Source organism: Astyanax mexicanus, chromosome 24 (assembly GCF_023375975.1).
Source record: "Astyanax mexicanus isolate ESR-SI-001 chromosome 24, AstMex3_surface, whole genome shotgun sequence".
Lineage (NCBI taxonomy): Eukaryota > Metazoa > Chordata > Actinopteri > Characiformes > Acestrorhamphidae > Astyanax > Astyanax mexicanus.
In genome coordinates this window covers 18,774,378-18,792,155 of record NC_064431.1, presented here as the reverse complement: position 1 = coordinate 18,792,155, position 17,778 = coordinate 18,774,378, and the positions used below count along the sequence as shown (strand labels likewise).

The following is a 17,778-nucleotide window of genomic DNA, read 5'->3' as shown; positions in this document are numbered from 1 at the left end:
CTTCCAGCCTCATCCAACATTGCTATACCATGATGTTAGCATGCCGGCTATGGGCCTCATTCCACATTTTTTCCAGCCTCATACAACATCAATCCAACTAGCCAATCAGTTAATCCCAATGACATTAACACCTCCCACAGAATGGCTTGCTAAACATCAAGTAAAGCACCCCGTTACCCTCCCTGCTCTGAACCGTTTGGCCCTGCTGTGGAAAAGCTGTCTATATGAGCTAGAGAGTCTAGAACCGTTCTTACGTGATAGAGGTCAAGAGCTCTCCTCAGTTACTGCAGCAGCAGTTACACTGCCGCGAGCGTCACAGGCTGACTGGTCAATAGTTCTCAGGATACCATCTGTTGCAGTGCCCTTAGAGAAGGGCACACCTGGGAGGAGCATGTTATCTCCTTTGAGGCTGTCATCTCTCTCATCACTCTCACAGTTCTGTAAAATAATAAAATAAACAGTATATGAGACAGGTCTAGTTCTGTTTTTATTTTTTATTTCTGTTTTTAAATTGTGCAATGAATTATATTATTGTCATTTTTTGATTTCGTATAGTATAATAATGCAGCCTAACACGTTACAGCCATTTGTTTTTACTTGACGTGAAGAGACAATCAACATAAATTAGATGTATAGGTATGATAACTTTTAATATGTTATTTTTATGTATTTAAAATATGTAAAAAATCTTAATATTCTAGCTTAAATTTCTAAATATTTGTACCAAAAAAGTTTAATGCTAGTGTAGGTCCTGGCGCTGTAAGTCTGCCTGCTCTGGACACTGATTCTTATTATTAAGACTCCAATTCCCAGCATGCACTCATACTGCACCTTCCTGACTCTGCTGAACACAGCTGACGCTATGGAGTTCACGCTCTCCCAGCTTCTGATTGCACACACCTGGCCTGTTTTACTATACATACCCCTGTTTCCTTACCTCCTCACCAAGTATTGCATTTAGTTTGCTAGCTCACGTTTACATCACATTTCTATAGTTGTTTTCCTATTTGTGTTTTTGACTACTCTCTTACCTTTCCCTTCGTAGCCTGTGTGACAGTTGTTTTTTGACAGGATGTAATCAAATTATTGTAATATTATACTATAATTTTATTAGCGGTATGAAATGGTTAATGACAAACAATTATTATGATAATTGTATTGTATTATAATCATTTAAATGGCATGAAATTGGTTTAAAATGGCAATAATATCTGGACAATATATTGTATATCAAAAATTATTCTTGTCATGACAGGTTTATATAGATCATTTTAAAAAGCAATGAACTTTTAATTTTCAAAATATGAAGCTTATTGATGTTTACAGGCATTCTGAGGTTAGCAAAAATCATTGGTATGATAATGATATGACCGTTATATCGTATATTGTACGATAAATCGTTAAACTGATTATCGTAACAGGCCTAATATGTGAAACTGGAACTAGTTTAATGTATGCAAACCTCCCATTATCTGCTCTTCTAGGTGTGTTGTTACGATGCCAGCGATGTAGCTGTCTAATCATTCATGAATAAAACAGGCAATTACAAACACACTGGAGAAAGATTTAGAATAGAACCATCTTGTCTTCATATGTCGTTCATTCCCTCTCGAGAATTCCCTTCATTCGTCTTGCTGGAGGCACTGCTGTAGATATATGGAGGGAGAAAAGGCAGTAAAGCAGCATAATCTGTGAACTGTGGGGTTCCTCAAGGTTTAGTGTTTGGCCCATTTCTGATTTACACTGTTCACACTAATATCATCATTTACAAATATCCTAAAAATAATAACAAAAAATAAAATGTTTTTAATTTTAATATTTGTTCCTTTTTTCTCTTTTCAGGTCTTACAATCCTCCATAATTCATAAGGAATTCTTCAGAACTTATCGTGTAAGTATGCTCTTTGTCACTTTGTATTTCTATTTCTTAAATATCAAAAAAACCTTTATCTATTTACATATTTACTATTTTAAACACTGTATTGGTCCTAAATTTCCATAAGGATTAATAAAGTATCCATCCATTCATTGATCAATATTTGCTTCCTTAGTTTTTTCTTGCTTCCTTCCTTCTTTGTTTCTTTCTTTGCTTCCATACTTATTTCTTTTCTTGTTGCTTTATTTCCTTGTTTTCTTCTTTTCTTGCTGCTTTCCTTCCTTGCTTTTTTCTTTCCTTTCTTCCTTCCTTCCTTCCTTTCTTCTTTCGTTCATTCCTTTCTTGCTTCCTTCCTTCCTTCTTTTCGGCCCTTCTTTCTTCCTTCCTTTCTGCCTTCCTTACTTGTTTTCTCCCTTAACTTGCTTCTTTCCTTGCTTTCTTCCTTCTTCTATCTTTCCTTCCTTCCTTCTTTCCTTGCTTCCTTTCTTCTTTATTTATTATTTTTTTCCTTCCTTCCTTCTTTCTTTCCTTCCTTCCTTTTTTCCTTCCTAAACACAGTATTCATCCTAAATTTCAGGATCAATAAAGTATCCATCCCTGCTTCCTTCCTCATTTCTTTCTTTGCTTCTAGTTTCTTCCTTCCTTCCTTGTTTCCTTCCTTGCTTCCTTACTGCCTTGCTTTCTTGCTTTCTTCTTTCCTTGCTGCTTTCCATCCTTGCTTTCTTCCTTCCCTTCTGCCTTTCTTTCTTGTTTCCTGCCTTGCGTACTTCTTTCCTTGCTATCTTCCTTGCTTCTTTCTTGCCTTCCTTCCTTGCTCCCTTCCTTTCTTCTTTTTGTCCTTGCTTCCTTCCTTTTTTATTCATTCTTTTCTTCCTTCCTTCCTTGCTTTCTTCCTTCCTACTTTTCTAAGGTGATAAATTGCAATTATTTAAACAACATTTTACAAAAAAACTGTCATAAGAATAAAAACACACTATCATATTTCTAAAATCTGTATAAAACAAATAGTTTATTTTTTTATCCAATCAGAACAGTGGGATCTAACAACAGAGTACAGCACTGATATCTAGTAGGCAAGGTTTAAACATTAAACTAAATGAAAACTATTCATTAATAATCAATACTGTGTTTTTTTTAAATCAATACAGTAATGCAGTAAAATAAAATAAAATAAAGTAACGTGATATAATGTCTTTTAGTCATAATGTTGTGAATTATAGTTTAATCGCTGTGATGTTGACATGTGTTGTGTGTGTGTTTAATAGGAGTGTTTAATATTGCTTTGCCTTAAGCAAAGAGGGGAACATTTTCACCTCTGTATGTTCATTTAGAATGATACCCTGAAAATGTTTATTAAACCTCCCCCACCGTTATCTCGGTTAAAGGGGGTTACTACAGGCGCCTGAAGAGATGAAGGGGTGCTCGGGGGTGTGTGTGTGTGGGTGGGTGAGGGGTACGGAGTGTCTGGAGCAGGGGGAGGGCAGAGCCCTTCTGAAGGTAATCGGCTGTGATGGGCATGAGAGTATTTATAGATCAGAGTACAAGAGTATGGGTAGTGTGTGTGTGTGTGTGTGTGTGTGTGTGTGTGTGTGTGTGTGTGTGTGTGTGTGTTTTGCGTGGTAGGGGGTGTTAAGTAGTCAGAATGACGGGCATGTCATTGCCTTAGGCTCTGCTACTGTCAGCAGAGTACGAGCGAGAGACATACTAAGAGGAAAAGAGAGAGAGAGAGACTGAGATTGTGTGAACGGGAGATACTGAGAAAGACATGCTGAGAAAAAGAGAGAGAGATACTGAAAGAGAGATACTGAGAGATATACTAAGAAAGAGTGAGAGAGACAGATACTGAGGCTTCTTTGAGAGAGAGAGAGAAATAGAGAGACTAAAAGAGAGAGAGATACTGAGAAAGAGTGGCAGAGAAATACTGAGAGAGTGAGAGAGAAATACTGAGAAAGAAAATGAGAGATGGTGTGTGTGAGAGAGAGAGAGAGAGAGAGAGAGAGAGAGAGAGGGTGGGAGCGAGGGAGTGACTTAGAAGAGACTGAGAGAGCGGGAGATAGAGAGAAATACTGAGAAAATGAAAGATGGCGTGAGAGTGAGAAAGAGAGACTGAAAGACTGGGAGCAAGAGAGAGACTTAAAAGAGCCTGAGAGAGTGGAAGAGAGAGAGAGAAACAGACTTAAGAAAGAGTGGAAGAGAAATACTGGGAAATAGAGTGAAGGACAGAGTAAGAGAGAGACTGAGAAAGTGGGAGCGAGAGTGAGAAAGAGAGATTTAAGAGAGAGTGAGAGAGAAAAACTGAGAAAGAGAGAGAGAAGGACAGAGTGAGAAGGAGTCTGAGAGAGAGCGTGAAAGAGAGCGAGACTTAAGAGAAAGTGAGAAAGAAATAATGAGAAAGAGGTAGAGAAAGACAGAGTGAGAGACTTAGAGAGTGAGAGATACTAAGAGATACATACTGAGAGAAAGAGATAGATACTAAGAGAGAGAGAGTGACATACTGAGAAAGAGAGAAATATACTGAGAGACTGAGAAATATTAAAATAAAGTGAGAGAGATACTGAGACAGAGAGAGAGTCAGAGAGAGAGAGAGATAATACTAAGAGACAAAAATACTAAGAGAGAGTGAGTGAGAAATACTGAGAAAGAGAGAGATGCTGAGAGAGTGTGAACGAGAGAGAGAGTGAGAGAGAAATACTGAGAAATAGGGAGAGAGGGACAGACTGAGAGAGTGAGAGCTACTGAGAAAAATATATACTGAGAGAGAGAGAATGAGAGAGATACTGAGAAAGAGAGAGAGACAGAGAGAGATACGAGAGAGTGACAGAAATACAAAGAGAGAGTGAGTGAGAGAGAGAGAGAGAGAGAGAGAGAGAGTGAGAGAGAGAAAAATATAGAGAGAAAGAGAGATTCTGTTTGGTTGGTCATCAGCCTACAGTCATACCAGGGGCGTAAGCAGTTGCCCTAACTGTGCCATATTATTTTTTTGTTTTTGGCACCATGCATCATTAACCCGTGCTGGCACTCATGCCAGGCCTCAAGCTGGTTGGTTTTTTTTTGTCTCTAAAGCCCTTAAACCATGATTCTCTCTCCCTCTGAACTCCAATACACCATTAGGAACCTCTACACCTTACTTCTGTATGTGTAGCTTAATAAATGTTGCCCATTTATGGTTCTTTATCTTCCTTCTGAATCGCAGTGCAATCCCACCCTTCCTCCTGGGTGCAACTATTTCTGCAACTATGTATTTAATGACGAGTGTACAGGTATATAATTCCAATCCATATGAACGTGTATTATCACATAATGTTGTGATTGATATTATATACAAAATGTATATAAACACTGAAGAACAACCGAAACAGCGAGAAAAAAAGCACTTCTGTAGGAAAAGCAGTTGCTTAAGGGTTAATGGGCGTGTGTTATTGTATCTCAGGTGGTTGCTCAAGTTGCAAAGTAGTTGCTGTGGTTTCAAATGTGTTTAAGTGTATTTGAATCATCTGCACACAAAAAGGCTGCACAAATGTTTGCACTTCACTCATTCTCATGCGGCTAAAAAAAATCTGTCAGCAAAATAAAATAAAAATCAAATAAAAAATAAAAATTAAAAGAAGCCATGCAAGCCCAAGCCATGATACTCCCTCCACTTTGTTTCACAGATGACTAGTGTGTTCGAGATCATGAGCAAATCCTTTCTTCCTCCATACATATGTCTTTCCTTCACCTTTTTGTTCCTTGCTCTACTTTTTACTACTGAATAGTGTCTTTTATCTTTTGGTGATGCCTCTGTAATTTTGTTCATAAAGTCTTTTATGAACAGTAGATTGTGATTCCTTCACTCCTGCCCTCTGGAAATTGTTTCTTATGTCACTAACAGTTGTTTTAGGCTCTTTCTTTATGGCAGTAACAATGTTTCTGTCATTAACTGCTATGGTTTTCCCTGGTCTACCTGTTCATCACCTGTTATGTAGTACACCAGTGACGACTTTCTTATTCAGCACACACCTGGCCAACAAACACACCTGACAGTTAGATGTTCCAGTACTTTTGCTCATAAGAAAAATGGGTGGGTTCAGACAGAAGGTGCTATCTTCTGAATAGTGTATCAGATCCAGATGTAAATATCTAAAAATAAAATTTAAAATTGTGATCTTTAGCCTCATATTCAGCTTTTAATACCAAACCCTCACTTTTCCAATACTTTTGAAGTGGAATGTAGTCCTTTTTAAAATGCTGCAGCATTCCATCCTAATAAAATAAGGGTTAATAAGCTAAAAAAAGTAAATGAAAAAAGCCAGAATTTGTTACCTTTTTACCTGAGCATTAAATAAATCAGTAGTTGATAAAATTCAAGACATTCAGACATATATCAGTGTAAAAATGCACCACAAGCATGCTGAGAGATTATAAATTAGCATTGCGATGATCCATCAGCCGTCCCGCGACCACCTGCACGCCACTGGCTGTCGAGTGGCAGGCAGCATGCCCACACATGTTCACACTGGGCTGGAGTGTGTTCAGCTTTAAGAGCCATTAATGCCTGTAATCAGTTCAGTATGTTTCAGCAGCAGATTAATGCAGCTCTTCAATCATTTTACAGCAATTTCCCAACAACCCCCCCCAATCCGTTTATTTAGTTACAGGTGAAAGGTGAGGCTTTCTGCAGCAGAAATCATTTATAGTGAACATTTTAATTTAATTTAAATAAATATATAAATATTATTAGTTGTTTAGGCTGATGCTGAATTTATTTGCACAATTAAAAAGAGCAGTGAAATGCTGTTTCATTGACCGCTGTGTATTGCTGGACATTACAGTATTCAATATCACAATAGAAAATTATTATAATATGATATTTAAACACATTTATAATATTTCAATTTACGCTATTTACTGCATCTGGTACTAAGTGATATCCCGTAAGGCAGTGGTTCCCAACCTATGGGTCGCGACCCAACCTATGGGTCGCCAAAGATCCATGATGGGTCGCGAAGCCCTCTTGATTTTAAGGGGTTTAATTTTAATACTATATATAGTCTAGGGTAAGCAAAATTCGCCGCGCTGCGCTGCGCTCTCTCTGTCTCTCTCTCTCTCTCCGGCAGCACGGAGCTGAATTCAGAGCGAGGCTTAATATAATAATATAATAATATAAGAATATAAAACTCAATTTAGTTAAATAAATGAAAATGAGTGAGGGCCTGTAAAGTTAATCAATTATTGTCCAATATTTGGACAGGTTGAGGTTTTGGTGAGCTGTTTTACTGATTTGAAACTGAAACTGAAACTGATATTATTCTTTTTTTTTTTGTTTGTTTTTATTTTATATAAATTATTTTTTATTCATTTTAAATAGTTGTATTATTTTATTGATCTAATTATTTTTTTCTTCATAAGATAAAAATTCCTTATGTTTTATGTATCAATTTTTCCTTTTTTACGTGTTTATTTTATTCATCTATAGTAAATGTCAGTTTTTATTTGTCATTTCTAACCCCCCCCGCCCCCGCGGCCCCCCCCCCCCCCCCCCCCCCCCATATTTATTTTTTAGACATTTGTAGGTATATGGCATTTGATGCAAGCGTTCTTAGTCGTTTTTATGTGGACGATGATATGGGAATTATATCTGTATAGGCCAATAAATGCTCCTTTTTAGAAACATTGCCATCAGCCAATTTAGCCAGAATTTCAAACTATATCTGCTTATGTTTTATTGTATGCCGGAAAAGGACCAATTAAGTGCCGCTAGCCTCGCTAATTCAATTATCCAACTACTTTAAAATCCATTGATTTAAGCTCATTTTTCATTTTAGTGAACAACTTAACTTGGTCAAGATAATTTTGCTTTGACTCAGTTATACTTTGATAAGACATAACCATTTAGGTTTGTTTAACTTTAGTTTTGTTCACCCTTCCATCTTTTAAAATGGTATTTTGTGTTTAAATGTAACTTTATACAACATTGATTGAATTATTTAATTTTTATTTTGTTTGTTTTAAAAAATTGATTTAGAATCAAAAAATTGATTTAATTTTGTTAGTTTTTACAAATTTGCAGTAATTTCCCCTATCAAAGCTCATTTTCTCAATTTATTTAGTAAGTGTATGCTTAATTGTTAGCTCAAAAAACAGTTTTTTTTTTTAGTTTTCAGGTTAAAGTGTATTCATTTGTGCTGGCCAGGAAGTTTTCTTTAATATAATATTAGTTCATCTGACTAAAATATGAATTCACGTCTTATATGATAATAGTATATTGAGAATAAATAACTAAAATAGGTCAACTTAAAATAAAACAGAAAACCGAAAAATCAAGTTACTAAACAACTAAGTAAAACATAACAAAATAAAATAAAAATAAAGCTAATATAAAGTTATCAAATTTACAATTTGTTTGCCAATTTTTTCACTCCTAATAGAGGAGTAAGTAGATTTGTTTGTCCAAATTATGAATCTTCTGATTAGAAAACAACAATTTTAATCCATTTCAGAAATAAATAAATAAATAAAAGTATATTAGAGTATATGTAATTTAAGTACAAGACAGTGGTATGATTGGGTTCTGAGTCAGGTGTAAAACACCCGAGACCCGTATTTTTGGGGTCACAGAGGCTTTGGCACAGTCCGTGCCCGATCACATGCCCGTCTGTAATCTGCGTGGCACAGTTCAGTGAGCTTCAGACTCTCTGTTGCTACACAGGCTCTCATTAGAACAGAGCCGGGGCAGGAAGACCCGGCAGGGGAAAGCTGGCACCGGTACCGCGGGCAGCTCCGCCGTATGGGAGCTGGACTACTACTGTACCAATAACCGCCATACTGTACCCCACTCAGCCCTCAGCTGCCAAACAGCTCCTGCCAGTGCTGGCCCGGGGCTGTGTTTGTGTATGTGTTTTTTGCATATGTGCGTAGGTGGGTGTAAGAGTGTGTGTGTGTGTGTGTGTGTATATGTGTGTATGCTTCACATTATTGATGGTGACTTACACTTAGATATTTCTGGATACAGTGTTTATTATGTGAGGACCTTTCAGATATTATAATTTTTGGTTAGATTTTAGTAGCTAGAAAGTGATACTTTGATTTAATCAAAATGGTTTCATATTATAAATCATGTCTCTTATCTAGGCTGTTGATAACTTGAGGTTTCTGAGGCTGGTAACGCTTATAAACTTATGCTGTGCAATAGAGGTAACTGAGCCTGCTTCATCATAACATTTTTGACGGACTGCAATTGAGGATATTTTCAAATTGTTTGAATTTTTTTGAATTGACAGCCATCAAAACCACCAAAAGTCTGTTTTCTCAATTCTTCTTCATGTACATGGCAGGCTTAGTTGCATGTATTTGACGAAAAACAACTCCACCAGTGGACAGGAGATAATATTTATTTTTTTCATTTATTTGATGAGTAAAGTGTTTATTAATTAACATAAAATTACAGATGAGTAGAGTCTTTGTCACAAATATAAAACACAATGCAAATGCTACACATTTCTTGGGATGCAGTAACATACATATGTGTTTTTTTCTTATAGGTGGAACTACAGGGCAGTATGACAATATTCATAGTCATAATGATAAATTACATTTCAATATGTCACTATATTAGTATATAGTATATTAGATTTATTGTTGGTCCTAATAGAACGCTGTTGTGCCAACTCCTTAGACTCAAAAATGCCTTAAACTTAAAAGCAGCTCAGCACAGTTGACCCTTGAGATTCCTATTTCTATTCATTCATTTAAAGCCTAATTGCTTTATTTGATACTATTCTTATATTTGTACTTGCTTATTTTTGGCATCAGAACTATCTTATCATACATTTCCTACCAAAATGACAAAAAAACAGCATATAAAACCATCTTACCATGCCATTCCATCATGATTGCTTTTAGATGTGTTTGATATAATGTAATTTAAATCTGTATTGTTTTTTATTTATTAATTTTATTAGAATTTAAACATAATTGGACCAATAGAAAGACCAGGATTCTGAATAAAGACTAGTCTAGAAGTCAGTATAGTGAAGGTAGTAAGGCTTTTCTTTGTCTCTCTCTTTCATTTTGTCTCTCTGTCTCTTTTTGAGTCTCTCTGTTTCTCGCCCACCCTTCTTATCACCTCCATCTCTCTGCTTCGCTCTAATTTATTCACTCTGTCGATCACACAAAGCCCACCCTCGCTCAAAACACCCCTCAACATCTCAACACCTGCAGCAGACTGCAGACTCACCCCTGCGTTAGAGAGAGAGAGAGTGAATGAGAGATAATGGAGAGATAGTGAAATGATTGTTTATTCCTCTGGGACGGATTAAATAAATGTTCTGTGGAATAGTGGTGGGTTTGGTTATCTGTGTGTGTGTGTGTGTTTGTGTGGTTGTGCATGCCTGACAATCTCTGTGTTGGTACCCTGAACTCCTGCTAGTTTTTTTTATATATCTGGGGGAAAAGCAGCTCAAACACAGTAAAAGCACTCATGTTCATGTTCCACTGTAAAATATTCCACTCTGCAGACTATAAACTGTTTGGTTACCCTCTGAGAACTCTCCTCACGGCTATAAGCTGTGAATATGTCCTTTCACTTGCTTCAACATGACAATGAAAAACGCTCTGCTAGAGCACAGCGGTAAAAACAAAGAATCTCTACAGGATTAAGTTCATAAGGGCTAATATCTGGTACTCCTACTGCTAACTGATACACACTAAGAAAAATAAATACATGAAAAAAGTACAAAGCTTATCACTGGGGCTGTTCCTTATTTCGAGGTACAATAGAGATACCTTTCAGTGAAAGTCTTCTATTGTACCCATGTTTTTTGTGAAGATTATAAACATTTTCATCTAATGAATATGTGTCAAGATGATCCAAAATTGTCTGGCTTTCAAATGAAAAAGGTATAATTAATATATATATATTGTTTATTAGTACAGTGATACAGAATTGTGATAATGTACCTTTTTGCTAGTTAAATGGTAAAAATCTGTACCTTCTGCTTTAGGAAAGACTTTGTATTTCAGAGGGAACACATCTGACCCTGTAAAGAGCAATAATATATCTTTGAGGGTAGAATTATCAAAAGTGTACCTTTGAGTACAAGAAATTATTTATATCATACTTCTGTATTTTTAGTGTGTAGTTGTTAATAGGCGGAAATATTCAGAGAGTGAGGGACACAATTTTCTTTGGTACCTTACACCCCGTAACGAGTCGATTTTCACGCTTTGCGCCCACACTGTTAAAATAGCATCAGAGTTTAGGAATAAATCTACGCTGATGTGTTTGGTGGTCTGGAAGTAAGGTGTGTTCAGGTAAATTTCTGGCTTGTTGCTATATATTTTGGCGGCTGAAAACACAGGTGCACCACTGACTAAAATAAACTTAGACAACAGTCAATCATTAAACAAGTCCATTCCTCAATCATCAATCAAGTCCACCAGAATTTTAGCACAACAATAAACAGAATAAAGAATAAAATATCATTGCTGTTCCCCTTAATGAGCTGTTAGTGTACCCTCACAGCGTGAACGCAGACTTCACTTTCCTCTTCTGAGACGCACAAAGCGCTGTGCTGTTAAGATACAAACACGCCAAAGTCAGAGCTCACTCTATCTATCTATCTATCTATCTATCTATCTATCTATCTGTCTGTCTGTCTGTCTGTCTGTCTGTCTGTCTGTCTGTCTGTCTGTCTGTCTGTCTGTCTGTCTGTCTGTCTGTCTGTCTGTCTGTCTATCTATCTATCTATAAATCCAGCTGCACAATCTGCAAATGATCAGTGTGCTATAGATTGCTAAAATAGGGCTCTATGTGCTGAAAGTTATAGGAGACCCATGACTTTTGGCATCGTTCAAAAATAAGCGTTTGCACCTGAAGGTGAATCTTTACTTGCTCTCAAGGTTCAGACGGACGAGTTAGTAAGGGTCTGCATATTTAAAGACCACCTGGAGGGTCCGGTTTCAGATGGTCTGACTTGGACACTCAGGATGATGGGTCTCCTGCTGACCTTCAGGAAAAAAGAGAGAGAGAGAGAGAGAGAAAGATAAAGAGAGAGAGAGAAAAAGAGAGAGAGAGAGAAAAAGAGAGAGAGAGAGAGAGAGAGAGAGAGAGAGAGAAAGAGAAAGAGAGATAGGACGGTACACAGTAAGGGTTCTGGATGCTCGGCCGGGTCCGTGGATCAGCTCTTATTTCCCTGACAGATGTAGTGGTGCAGAGACTGGGAGTTACTGGAGCACAGCAATACAGTCACATACCAATGCACTGTATTATAAATAACACACACATACACACACACACACACACACACACACTTCTAAAATCTTGTGTGCCCAGCAGCAGATATCGGCACATTTTGGCTCTTACTAGCTTAATCCACTACCGATCCTTTGTTTTTACCGCTGTGCTCTAGCGCAGGGGTTCTCAACTGGTGGGCCTAGGGGTCTGCAGGCTCATCCTCAGAAGGAGACAGTAATCTGTAGTAGCACTTTAAATCAGGGGTCTCAAACCCGCGGCCCGCAGTGAGGTTGATTAAAAAATCCTAAACTTATGATTGACTACACCTGTTGCTTCATTTGAATTAAAAACGTCACGGATACGTCAAGTTGTGCTACCCTTTCAAACCGTGCTACTCTTATGTGTATATTTAAAGGTAAAAATACAAAAGAAGCACAATACTAGAGCATGTGTTCAATAAAAAGTTCATGTACTATATTTGGAAAGCCTAAATCACTGTTTCAGGGTAAAGTTATGGTACCAAGAGTTTATTTTACTTTTTTTAAGATTATTATTATTATTATTATTATTATTATTAGGCGGGCCTTGACGCTTTCAAGTTGTAAACAGGGTATATCCTGTTTTCCAGAAAAAAAAAATCTACAAACAGAGGATATTTACAACTTACATCAACATTACAATAAAATTCAGGCTGCAGTCACACATAACTTGTTTGGTCCAGACCTTTAGACTTCAAACTCCAGTTTGGTTAGAAACCAAAAATAGAACGTGTAAAACCATGTTACAGACCAAAGATCCAACATTTTCAAGCAGCACTATGGGTACAACAGATGATGTTGGTGATCCCTACTGTATCTACTGTACATACGCTTCTGAACACGATGGGATCCCCTCCCGCTGGCAGGTTTTCTGCTGCCCTGATTTCTGCAGTGTGGGCTCTAGTTTTGGTGCAGTATTTGGTTTAGATGCTGAAACCCTGTAGTAAAGGCGGTCTCAGAGCTGGGGGCAGGACACTCTCTCATGGGAACGCTCGCCTCAGCTGAAAATATAGGCCATCTGAAACCTTCACACATATACTGCATTCTCCCTTTCACTCATACTATATCTATATAATGCATATAATCTAAGTATATGACTTATTTTGCTTTTACAAACCTTTTTACCACCATGTTATTTTAAATTGAATCAATTACGAACTATTTAATTGTTGAAATAACTTATTTAAGCAATAATACACGAGAGGGAGTGTAATATCGGCACTGCTGTGCTGCAGGCCGAGTTCCGTAGATCAGCACAGCAGTGCCAATATTACACGTTATAGAATGAACCTCGAGTGTATTATTGCGATTATACCACAGTTCCATTATCACTGTTTATTGAAAGATTTTGAGATAAAGACGACGATAAAATACAATCTATTTGGTTTTAAACACTCAGCGAGTTAAAATAGTTCCATTGTTTCTCTGTTTGTAGCTGCCCTGTTTGGCTTGTAAGCGCTGCCTCGTTGCGAGGTTACCTGTATGTGGTGGACTAATACATGGAGAGCTTCGCCACTCTCAGCCAATCACATTGCAGGGTCGGAACTAACTGTGGTATAATTTATACTTATATACTTATTTTATATATTTTAAAATGTAAGTATATTTTACCATAACATGTTATGTATTAATTCTATAAAACAATAGCTATTTCATAAAACTTTATCATAAACTGACCCATATATACAGTACCAGTCAAACGTTTGGATACACCTTAATTTAAGTGTTTTTTCACTATTCTAAAATGTTCCGCATTATAGAATAATAATAAAATCATACATAAGAAACATATGGAATTATTTAGTAAAGAAAAAAGTGTTAAACAAACCAGAATATGTTTTATATTTTACATTCTTTAAAGTAGCACCTCCTGCTTAGATGACATATTTGCACATCTTGGCTGGATTGTCTCAGTCAGTTTTCTCATGTGCCACATGGAATGTGAGCTTTCAGTTAACAGCTGTGCTGAACTTGTCAAGAGTTAATTGCTTGAATTTCTTGTCCTCTTAATGTGTTTGAGAAAAAATTCATAAGCTTTGAAAGTTTTCCTAAGGTCAGTCGCAAAGACCATCAAAAACATTATGATGAAACTGGCTCTCATCAGGACCACCCTAGGAAAGGAAGACCTGTTGCGCAGGACAAGTTCATCAGAGTTAGCAGCCTCAAAAACCTCAGAAAGTTAACCAAAGCACAGATAGGAGCAACATAAATGCTAACTTTTAAGTTACTATATAACAATTTATTCATTAATTTAGGGAAAAAACCTTGAATGAGAAGGCGTATCTACAATTTTGACTTGTACTGTATGCATATATTAGCATTGCTTAAGGTTCAAAAAATTTACTATTTCTTCAACCAAGGGCTATGAAATACATAGTTTTTTGAGTCATATTAATAATAAAAAAAATCATTCACAGAAATAATTGTTTTTAACTGTTTTATTGTTGTAATGTTTTTTTATAGGTCAAAACCACTGCCAAAGGTGTGCCACTAAACCAGTACGGAGTGCGGGAGGAGCGGCTAGCCGTTGCCGGACAGAGATGTGGCCGCAGGGGCAGCGGGCGGCCCTGGCTGTGCTGTCAATCATTGTGCTTCTGTGGAGGAAGGCGGCTCCCATCGAAGTCCCTCAAGACCGTGAGTTACATTCATACAGCCATCATATATAGAAACAATGTTACGACTATACATGCACACTGACATGCCAAAAGTCATGGGACAGCAAAATTGTGAGGTGTTATCTTGTGAGCGAGGTTGAACATTGGCCAACATGGTCATGGCAAGGCAGCGGGAATTATCCTATGTTGAAACTGATTTGGAGAGAGGTCTGACAGTGGGTGCCACATGGATGAGACATTCCATTTCCGAAGTTGTGTTGTGTTGGCATATATCATTTCTTTATTCTCAGAAGGCCTGTCACGATAACTATATTTTTGGATACTATTTTGTCCCAGATATTATTATTATGAACTCTGTTTTTGTCATTTTAAGACATTTTTTTTTAACACTGATATAATGATAATATAATAACATAAGTATTAATTCACAGTTATTTAAAAAGCCAAATGAGCTTTTAATAATATCATGTAATCCTAAATAATCCTTAATAAAGTAAAAAGTAACATTATAAGCAGTGGCTTTTTATGGACATATTGGCATAAAACAGAATTGGTGGCAGGGTCCACTGTTTGTTTTTATTGCTATATGTGATATAGAAGTGTCTGTGTGTGTGTATATATCCAGCTCTGAAAAAAAGAGACCACTTTTTAAATTATGAGTTTTTTTATTTTACCAAATTGAAAACCTCTGGAATATAATCAAAAGGAAGATGGATGATCACAAGCCATCAAACCAAGCTGAACTGCTTGAATGTTTACACCAGGAGTGGCATAAAGTTATCCAAAAGCAGTGTGTAAGACTGGTGGAGGAGAACATGCCAAGATGCATGAAAACTGTGATTAAAAAACAGGGTTATTCCACCAAATATTAATTTTGGGGGTCTGGAAGCTCTGTATCTTTTTTGTTATTTCAGCCATTTCTCATTTTTTTGCAAATAAATGCTCTAAAAAACAATATTTTTATATGGATTTTGGGGTAAATGTTGTCAATGGTTTATAAAATAAAACAAAAATGTTAATTTTTCTCAAACATAAACATATAAATAGCTAAATCAGAGAAACTGAAGTGGTCTCTTAATTTTTTCCAGAGCTGTGTATATAAAATATGTGTTAAAAACAACGATTTTAAAAGGAGTGTGAGTGTAGTGTTGTCCCTAGAAAAGCACAGGGAGAGAACATCACCCCCCTCCTCTTTTTTTCACACTCATATACACACCTCACACTCAATTCATACCACTTCACTACGCACAGTGTGAATTAATGCATATGCCATGCTCTGATCCTCAGATGCTCTCTCATCTCTTCACACCACCCACAGAGATCTGATTATATGTGTAATCAAATCTCTCTTTTTTTAACCAACTTTGTGTAATAGACTGAACTTATTATTAATTAACACTAGCACATATTAGCAGGGTCATTAAAAATATAGTTCAGTCAAAAATCAGTGTCCAAATATTTGTGGACACCCCTTTTAATGAATGTATATATGTTCAGCAACAGCTGCTGACACAAATATGCAAGTGAATACACACCCAGCTTGTATACTGTATTTTTCACACTATAAGGTACACTTAAAATCCTTTTATTTTCCCAAAAATCGTCAGTGCGCCTTATGTATGAATTTTACCAGACACTCTGCTGAACTCCAATGATTTAAACGAGGGGTTTTGGTGAAGTTTGTCCAGGAATATTATCATTAGCCGCTAACCGCGCTAAGTGCTAGCTTTTTCATCATTTAGAGGTGAGTTTTATCAGACTGTAGCATGCTGCTAACCCTGGCTAGCACTGATGGAGCAACATTAGCATTAGTTGCTAATCGTGCTAAGGGCTAGCTCTTTCTCCGTCCAGAGGTGAGTATTATCGGACTGTAGTCTGCGTGTTTACCGTGTTAAAACAAGCTATGTGGAAGAACCGCTAGCTAATATCGTCCTGGCTTACTGGAACACTCAGGGTTACTTAGTGTAACGCTGTCAGGTGGCATTAGCTGCTAACCGTGGCTAGCGCTAGCAGTTAGCTGCTGGTGTCTCAGTGGAAATTTGGAAATCTAAGCTTACTGCAAATAAAGAGATGAGATGAATTTTCACAAATCACCATTAGGAACCTCTGCGACTCCATAACATTTACCTTTCTTTTAAATAAAACATACATACATTTTACATATATACATCTTCTAGACATTCATCGTCATTCCCCACATTCTCCCGCATCATACCCATGTTATTTCACAGTTTTGTAAATGGGTAGAGAACCCCCCTGTGTCCTTCTACCCCCCACCAGTTTCTCACACTTCTCCAGCTATCTCAAACAAAGAGAAAGGTAACACAGCCTCCCGTCTGCTGTCGTTTTCCCGCTGCTTCAGTTTCTATTCTCAGCTCAACAATAGCAGTGCAGGTTTCACACTGACCCCCCCTTTCCTTATGAAAAATGATTCGGCAGAGCATAGAGTGTCCCATCCCCACCCCCACCTCATCCCAATCATTCTGAACAATGAGGACGATTCGCTCTGACCAGCATCTGTCAGCACATCCAAGCCATTTCTCGTTTTTTCTCTTTTTCTCAGTCACTTTTTCTCTTTCTCGCTTACTCTCTATCCTCTCAAATTTTCTTAACTAAGTAAAAAGTCTATGAGTACATCAGAGAGGCATGTTTAGCAACAATCAACAATCTCTCACCAAGAGGAACACTACACAAAAGTAGCCTCTTAAAGCATTTACTGACCTCTTGTGGAAAGACCATGTGTCTGATCAGACCACAACTGTAATCATTCACATATCAGTTCTTTCTTTCCCTCCCTCTCTCTCTCTTATTCCTTTATTCTCTCTCTCTTTCCCTCCCTCTCTCTTTCCCTTAGTCTCTCTCTCTCCCTCCCTCTATCTATCTTTCCCTTAGTCTCTTTCTCCTTCTCTCTCTCCTTCCCTTAGTCTCTCCCTCTCTCCCTTCTTCTCTTTCCCTTAGTCTCTCTTTTTCTCTCCCTTTCTCTGTTCTTCTCTCTTTCCCCCTCTTCCCTTTTCTATCTGTCTCTTAGTCTTTCTTT

The 17,778-nt window shown here is 37.2% G+C and overlaps 1 protein-coding gene across 11 annotated transcripts in view; it reads left to right on the top strand.

Annotated features, from left to right (window-relative positions):
• The window catches only part of nfasca (neurofascin homolog (chicken) a), a 204,459-nt gene that overhangs the window by 100,157 nt on the left and 86,524 nt on the right, over positions 1–17,778 (top strand). For all 11 annotated transcript variants that reach the window (XM_049471606.1, XM_049471615.1, XM_049471609.1 and 8 more), the window contains exons 2-3: positions 1,843–1,890; positions 14,590–14,760. In XM_049471606.1, coding sequence (XP_049327563.1) covers positions 14,667–14,760 — 94 coding nt within the window. In that variant the 5' untranslated portion in view covers positions 1,843–1,890; positions 14,590–14,666. The remainder of the gene's footprint in view (positions 1–1,842; positions 1,891–14,589; positions 14,761–17,778) is intronic.